The 8,292-nt window shown below is 43.9% G+C and overlaps 1 protein-coding gene across 3 annotated transcripts in view; it reads right to left on the minus strand.

The window, feature by feature from the left end:
* The window catches only part of MORC2 (MORC family CW-type zinc finger 2), a 50,982-nt gene extending 42,933 nt beyond the window's left edge, over positions 1–8,049 (minus strand). The window contains exons 1-3 of one of the 3 annotated variants that reach the window (XR_010723345.1): positions 7,892–8,049; positions 1,639–1,692; positions 174–208 (exon numbers count right to left, since the gene is read on the minus strand). Coding sequence is in view for 1 of the 3 variants with exons in the window: in XM_066199546.1 (XP_066055643.1) it covers positions 174–208; positions 1,639–1,692; positions 7,892–7,977 (175 nt within the window). In the remaining 2 variants the exon portion in view is untranslated. Of the gene's footprint in view, positions 1–173; positions 209–1,638; positions 1,693–3,127; positions 3,147–7,891 lie in introns of those variants that run through there. The other 2 variants (XM_066199546.1, XM_066199548.1) reach the window with 2 other exon arrangements.
* Between the last annotated feature and the right edge of the window lie 243 nt (positions 8,050–8,292).

An 8,292-nucleotide genomic window follows, 5' to 3' on the forward strand; every position in this document is an offset into this window, starting at 1 on the left:
CAGCCCCTCAACTTCTTGTCTTTCCTTTCTGGAGCGGCTCACTACTCACCCCAGGATTGGGCATAAGCACTCTCACTCTTATCCTGTCAAGGACAACACACGTCTGCAGTCTAAATCCAAATTAACTACTGACTTAATTGATGACATGGAAGGAAGCAGCAGGAGTGACTTACCAGTATAAATGTCTATTCTCGTGGCATCTGCATCTCTACAAAGAAATAAAACCACAATTGTTATTCAAATGTTAAACAAAAAAGAAACTAAAAATCCAGGCATGTACAATCATTTCCAAAAGAAATGGCTGCACAGATCAAAGTCCACAGAGGCCCCACAGTCATCACCAACAGAAAACACTATCCTTCTTTTTGTCTATTTGAACCTAAACTCCAGCATAGGACATTACTGGCACACTAACAGTTCTGGTGACAGGAAGTACCACTGGCATTTTAAAGGAAGTCATTCTGAGGCTGGGAATCAAATGAGTACACACTTCTGAGCTCCGTCCTGTACAAAACAAACAACACCTATAGTTTTTCTGTCAAGCTGCATACAAAGGGTTAGTAACTCCACATAAAGCTCCATCCCAATACATTCAAGATTGTTACAGAAAGCTGTCATTACAAGATCACTGAAGTGAGGCCCTTCACCCACTGCATACTTCTCTGTATTTAAAAGTACAGCATGTACAGCACTACTGCCGTCAAACCAACCTTGGCTTGCTGACTAGAGGCATGGAGCTGTAGTGCTGTAACAAAACCCCACCTGAGAAATGCCACAGGCACTTTGTTTCAAATGTGTACTTCCAGCCCGGCCCAGCTACCTTCCCTCCAGAAGACAACCTCACTATAGCCCAGGGAAACCAAGAGGTGAAGGGAAAACCACCCCCAAAGACCCTACTTTTTATTATCTTGTAGCAACCCTGAACACAGCATCAGCTTACACACACACAAGCAGGGCTGATTCCCTAAACAGAAACTTTCCAGCTCAAAAATGCCCCAGTTTCAGCTCCTTACATCACAAAATGTGCACTGTGACACATCACATTTGAGAGAAAACAATCCCAAAATATTTCCATAGTACTTCATGACAGTACTTCCTGCAGCTCAACAGAAAAGCATTTGGGAGGCTGCTATAGCAGGGATTCCCCACACACACGAGACAGGTGGCCCAACACCTGCAATTTCCAAAGACTGTGTCTCAAGTGTCAAAATTTCTTTAGCTATTCTTGCTCTATTTTTTATTATCCCACTCTGATTTGATTTTTATTGTCACATTTGATACAATTATTTAGATATCAGAAAATTCATAGCTCCTGTATATATATTTTAGCAATTTCTTTACAGAAAAAGGCAGACTAGTTTTTCTTTAAATCTATCTTGTGTCTGCTATCAATTTCCTTTCCAATATGAGTTGTTCCAGGATTCATTCAAACCTGTCTTTCCAGGAATAATTTTTTTTAGGGGTTTGCTGTGGCCATGTAAGAGGAGCAAGCAAAATATTCATACTAAATTGCAGCAATGTCTTCTATTTTCTTGTAAAGTCGACTAGAAGTGGAAATTGCTTAAGACCAACTAATACATAGGTGAATTAGATCTTAACTAAAGTTACCTCAGGAATTAGGTAGTGTCAGGTACATACCTGGCATTATCTACAAGTTCAGCAAGGGCACCAAACAAGAACTCATGGGTAGTTCTGCAATGAAACACACAAGTCAGCAGAGTTACACTAACACTTTAAAAAAGAGAGACCTTTAAATGAATGAGAATCTCAGCTACATTTTAAACAAATCCAGTCAAATAGGTAAAACACTACAGTCTGGCTGACAGCAGACTAGGAACGAGAGATTTACTCTCTGCCAGAAGCAGCCATGCAGCAGCCAGTCTGCCCCAAACTGCAGCTCACTATGGTCTAAAACATATTGCAGGTACACAGACACAATACAGAACATGGTGATCCACTGGGTCATTCACTATGACCCAGTGAATAGTTCATGGAAGTCCTTATTCGCCACACTGACAGGTCTTTTCATGGGAACTAAATACTGCCTACAAGGAAATATGGCCAGATGAGGATTATCATCAAATCCAGAACAGTTTGAGTTGGAAGGGACCTTAAAGCTCATTTCATTCCAATCCTCCAGCCATGGGTAGGGACATCTTGCTATAAGCCCTGTCCAATCTGGCCTTGAACACTTCCAGGGATGTGGTAGCCACAGCCGCTCTCGGCAACAAGACATGAACAACATATGAACAAGGTGAGTCTCCCCCATGCAAACAGTCCCACTGCAGAAGTTACTTGTGACAGAAAAAAGCTTCCATATCCTAGCTAACGTCCAGCAGGTGCAACTGCTACTAATCCAGAGAAAGAGTCTTCTGACACCACTGTACCACACCACCTTCCCAACTTAATGCTAAAATCATGAACCCAGCTACCACTTCAGCAGTATCTCAAGAGACACGTTTAGTTTCCAGCCTCTTAACTGCCACCTCTTATAAGCAGCTCCCATTTGGAAGCCATTAGTTACATGCCTCAACATTGAAAGAATATAGATGGTGAGAAAAATTTAAGCAGTTAATAAAAGTCACTGTAATACATTGTCTGTCAACATAAATACCATATCTCCACTTCGTGCCCAAGCTGGAAACCTAACTTCAAAATCTAACAATTAGTTCAAACATAGATGAGCCACATCCACCATAATGTTAACAGCAAAGACGTGGAGAAACAGTTGCTGGGATTTGCGGCTCCTCTAGGTTGTTCAATGAAGAGACCAAGACTCCAGAAACTAGTTCTATCAACATATTTCAGTTTACATAAAACTCCCATATACAGCCAACAGACAACCAAAGAGAAGATATTTGTTCATATTTTCAGCCTTCCAAGAACAGACATATAGGTACTTCCCACACATGAAATATATAGCTGTCCACACTGTTAATAACCACAAAATAAGCTTTCATATCCGTCTTCAGGGTGATCACATTGAATCCATCAACACAGCTCCAGTTAGAGGAAAACATATCAGTCTTCAAAGTTATCACTAAAACCATGTGAACAGAGATTTCCATATCTCCACTTTCCCTCAGAGAAAAGAACAATGGGAACGGTGTTTGGAAGTCTTACCTACCTAATCAGAAAGCTTCCACAGAAACACAATATTGGTGTTCCCTCCTTTGAACAGGATTTCCAGCAGTCCTGGTTTCAGCAGGGATAGAGTTAATTTTCTTCTCAGTAGGTGTTACAGAATTGTGTTTTGGATTTAGTGTGAGAATAATGTTGATAACACACTGATGCCTGGTGCCAAGCCATGCATACCCTAAGTCAAGACTTTTCAGTGTCCCATGCTAGTCAGCTATACAAGAAGCAGGAGGGAAGCATGGCCAGGGCAGCTGACCCAAACCAGCCTGAGGAATATTCTGTACCACAGAATGTTCTGCTTATTCTACAAACTGGGGGAGCTGGCCAGGAGGAGCCAATTGCTGCTGAGGGACAGGCTGGGCATGGGTCAGTGGGTGCTGAGCAATTGTACTGAGCATCATTTGACTTTTGGGGTTTATTCCTCTCTTTTTCCTATTATTATCAAATGTTTCTTCACTCCAATTTTTGAACTGTTCTTAGCTCACGTGTTTTAGCCCTGTACGATTCACCTCCCCATCCCACTGAGGAAGTGAGTGAGTAGATGTGTAAGACGATTACAGATTTCAAGTGTTCTCTTGAGTTTATAAGCGTCTATTCAGCTTCACAGGTCAACATCACAGAAGTTTATTTAGGAAGTAACCCATAAGCAAATGCATGCTTTAGCACTAGTAACTATGCTTCACGAGCTCCTTTTACTCCACAATTTTAGGAACACATCAAAGAAAAGACGCAAATAAGATAAAAATTAGGATTTCCAAAGAAAGATGCTAGAACAAAACAACTGATAACAACACACCTATAGATGACAAGAAAGGCAAAACGAAACATCTCCACATAGCCTGACACTGTACTGATCTCGACCATCTCCCCTATAGCCTCCTGTGCTGACACAAGCAAAGGGAAACCTTGCTACAAGCCAATGAAATTCACTCCAGCTGTTCATCACTAACAGAAATGAATATACACTGTAAAAATCTTCAATTTATGAATTTGAAGATACTTGTCAATATCTAACTAAAATCACACAAAGTGCTTTGGCCTGATTCAATCACCTAATCTCAAACAAGCCCCATGATCTTGCCTTAGAGTCAAAAGTTCCTGAAATACTTCACATCCATCATGATCAATCAACGACCATTTCTCACACCTCCCCAAAAAAGTTTGAGATTATTTCACTTGCAACACAACTTTAAAAAAAACAAGACAAGCTGTTGGCAAAATGAAATCTATCAGAGCTTGCAAGTAACCTGAAAACGTGGTGAGCTTATTTTAGATAGGTATCATCAGAGGCAACAACAACCTGCCCCAGGGCGTCCAAAATACAACTATTACTGCCATACAATGGGGCGAAACAACATATAGAAGGGAGGAAAGTATTATCAAAATCCACAGTGTCAACAGCTCATCTGGGTAGACAAAGACTGGCCTGGACCATTCCACAGTGTGCATCTTCCAATTGAGCCAGCTCTATGCAGAACTGGAGGCTTGACAAGGAATAGAACAGGGAAGTCCAACACTGGCAATTTATTGAAACATAGGTGACAAAAGGTCAAGTTAGATGGCTCTAAAACACAACCAACTTCAAACACCTCTACAAAGAATCATTTGGTGAAGTACTGCCCCAAGGGAAGAAAAGCTTGTTTTGTGAGGAGCTCCTACAGGAACCTCCTGCTTGAACCTAGTTGGACTCCAGACCCTGCAGACATGTACCTAATTACTAATGAGAAATTTAAGACTTCACTTTTGTTCTGAAGGAGGGCACATCTGGGAAAATGTTTTATTTTGGCACATGTGTCAGGAACAACAGCCATTTTCTAAGTAATGCACTCTGTTTCAGGCCAAAACAGAAAAAAGCACAAGAAGAGGGAAATTTTCCCTCTTGGAAAAGTGTGGACAGCTTGGGAGGGGGCAGGGAGATACTGTTGGTCTGTTACTACTAGTTTTCCTCAAGTCCATCATTTAGTCATCTTGAAGTCTATTTGAGTGACCTTCTTCCACTCCAAATGTTTTCACCAGGACAATTCTAGTTACACAACAACACACAAGTTACAAGCTAAAGGCTACCAACTGCTAGAAGACAATTTCAGGTCCTCAACTTTTTACAAACTTCTTCAAATTTTTATTACAAATATTCAAAATATACAAATACAAATTGGCTGGTCTGTCATATTTTTTGCATCATCTCAATTAATAACTTTGGAAGTATCTTAATGTAACAGCATTTAATTGTTAAGGGAAACCAATGAGAAGGCAAGCCGGTAACTCTGGAAAGTCATAAAACAATGCACATGTAATTTTCATGTGCTTACACACACTGATTTTCATTCTAGGATCTAAAAGAACTTTAACATACAAACATAAGGGTTGAAAAAGACCTTTAAAGGTCATCTAGTCCAACCTTCCACTATGCCAGGTTGCTCCAAGCCCCATCCAACCTGGCCTTGGACACTTTGAGGGATGGGGCAGCCACAGCTTCTCTGAGCAACCTGTGCCAGGGCCTCCCCACCCTCACAGGGAAGAAAGTCTTCCTTCTATCTAGTCTGAATACACTCTTAGGTTAGAGCCATTACCCTCTGTCTCATCACTACAGAACTTACTAGAAGTCTATCTCCACTCAACTATTCATCAAGTAAAGCACTTGGAAAAGCACGGTGATATTTTTACTTTTAAAAAAATATGGCAACTGAATTGATTCATGTAGATGCTGGAGGCTCAACTCAATGTGCCATCAGACATGTAAGCATTAAGCTGCTATCAGAAAGATCTGCTGTAGGTCCTCAAGCTCAGGGACCTAATCAACTGTCTCCTGCAAAGCACTTCAGACTGAGCACTCTGAGATCAACATACGGAAAGATGGTCTTTCTGAAAGGTAGTCTTAAAAAGGAAGGGAAAAAAAAAAAAAAAAAAAACAAAACATGGACTTCTTCTGCACCCTAACAGCCAGATGGTTGATCTTTCACTGCAATTTAAAGAATTTCCACTTCCTTGACTGTGAGAACATGCATAGCACTGAACTAGAATTTATCAAAGATAGGATGCTCTTCCTCTGCAAGAGAGAACAGTTCAAAAGACCAGTCTCCTCTACCAAAATCCCTATGCTGGCCTTGGGTTGATTTTGGGATTAGCTCTTTTTTGCTCTTTTTTTTTCCACAGGAACAGGAGAGGTTACATGTTAGTTTGCTGTTTTCTTTGTTTTTATAATGACTTCCATTACTCCCACTGCCATTCTTAGGGAAACATTTGACTTATGCACTGATTCCTATAACCTCAAGACTCTTCGTTCATGATGGACAAGAAGCTCTGACTTTGGCTTATCCAGGCATTAGCTTCCAGCTCCTCCCAAGATTTCAGTAATGCAGGTATCACTGCAGACATGTAGCACACCACAAGCAGAAAGCAGCGTAAGCACAACGGCCGCATGAAGTGGCTTTAATATACTTGAGAGCAGCAGCAACAACTCAGTCTTTTCTACAGCACAGGCTTTATCTTCTTATGAAGATGGACAGAGTTCTAGAGCTTTGCAGGCAAACACAACCTGCTGACAGAGCACGACCATCATCTGCATGGTCTTCTAATCCATAAAAAAAGATTGTCTTCGGGAGCTTGACATGAGAATTTCACAAATCAACAATAGCAACATGACTCAGAATTGTCCGTCTTCGGTCACCGACTGTTTACTCCGTATGCAACTGCTACCAGCCAAGCTAAAGAGCAGACCAAAATGTGACATGGAACCATTACTAGATTCATTCCCCCGCTCAAAGCCCATTATTTTCCTGTTTCTGAAAATAGATTGTAATGGTCTCGGCATATGTAAGTGAGATTAGTCTTAACTCCTCTTGCACTGGTCTTGCAGACGTATCTCATTACCAACAGAACCAGACAAAAATACTTTGAAAACAAGTTGCCCATGTTTTTGTGCCATCTTTAGACTGCTGCAGGCCACTGTGATCCTTCACATGTTGAAAAGGGCAACAAAAAGAGAAACCTGCACTCTATTTTTTCTTCTATTGATGGACAGAACAATAGATGGTAAGTCAACTTTTCCACAGAACATCAGCAGACCATCTTATGCCGGTGACCAGCTGATCAAAATGAAGCAATGCCAAATGGTTCCAGAGTTCTTCCAGCTCAGGCAGAACAAGCTCTTTCATCTCCTCTACACATGGCATTACAAGGCTTAGGAGCAGCAGACAGGGTGATGGTTGATGGGTGCCTGACCCAGCTAAGCACCGCTTCCTGATGGTGCTTCTCATTTTCTAGACACGCGCTCAGAAGAAACTCATTTTAAACAATGGCTTTGCCTCTTCTCAAGAGATGTTATTTTGGGGGATTCACTGGCGACATATAAAAATCTGACTGGAAAAAGAGTATCATAATCCTGTTAAAATAAGCCTGTGAAACACTTAGTGAGTGACACACAAAGCCAGATGCTGCAGAGGGATGGTAGCCGGTATGGCAGCTCACACACACTGCTCCACAGAGGTCTGGCCGTGTGAGTTTAGTTGCCCAAGGGGCCTCCCCATTTCTCCCGGGACCTCTTGCCCCCACGCACCGGCTCTCCGTGATCCGCGGACGCGCGCGCGGTACAACAGCCGGTCCCCGGAGGCACCACGAGGCGCCCTGGCCGGGGGCAGGGGCCGCTCAGCCAGACCGGCTCGCGTGGCTTCGGCCAGGCCCATCTCATCGCACTGAGCCGGGGCCCCGAGCAGGCCAGGTGCCCCAGGCCCGCCCCAACCCAGCCGGTACTCACGAGTTGGTGTGCAGGTATTCGAAGGTAAGCTGGGCCCGGTTCAGGCTGCTGTAATTGCCCAGGGACATGGCTGCAGTGGCCGCCATCGGGCCTGGGCCAGCGCCGCATGCACCGGCGGCCGCGCGCGCCTCAATCTCTCCCCGCCCCCTGCTGGTCACAGCCCCCGCCGGGTGAGCAGCCGGCGCCGCGCGGCGCTGCGCTGCACTGCGTTATGCCGCGCCCCGCCGCCCCCTCGCGGATGCGGGTGCGAGCGCGGGCGCGGGCGCGGGCCCGACGTGAGCCAGCTTTGTCTCCGCCGCGCTGGAATCGCACCCGCCGCCGCAACCGCCTCCGCGGGGCGGAGCCACGCGGCTGCCACCCATAGGTCAAGAAGAGGCACGTGATGCAAGTGCCCTGGCGCG

The sequence above is a fragment of the Chamaea fasciata genome, unplaced genomic scaffold (assembly GCF_029207755.1).
Source record: "Chamaea fasciata isolate MVZ Bird 193981 ecotype frontalis unplaced genomic scaffold, bChaFas1.0.hap1 SCAF_18, whole genome shotgun sequence".
NCBI lineage: Eukaryota > Metazoa > Chordata > Aves > Passeriformes > Sylviidae > Chamaea > Chamaea fasciata.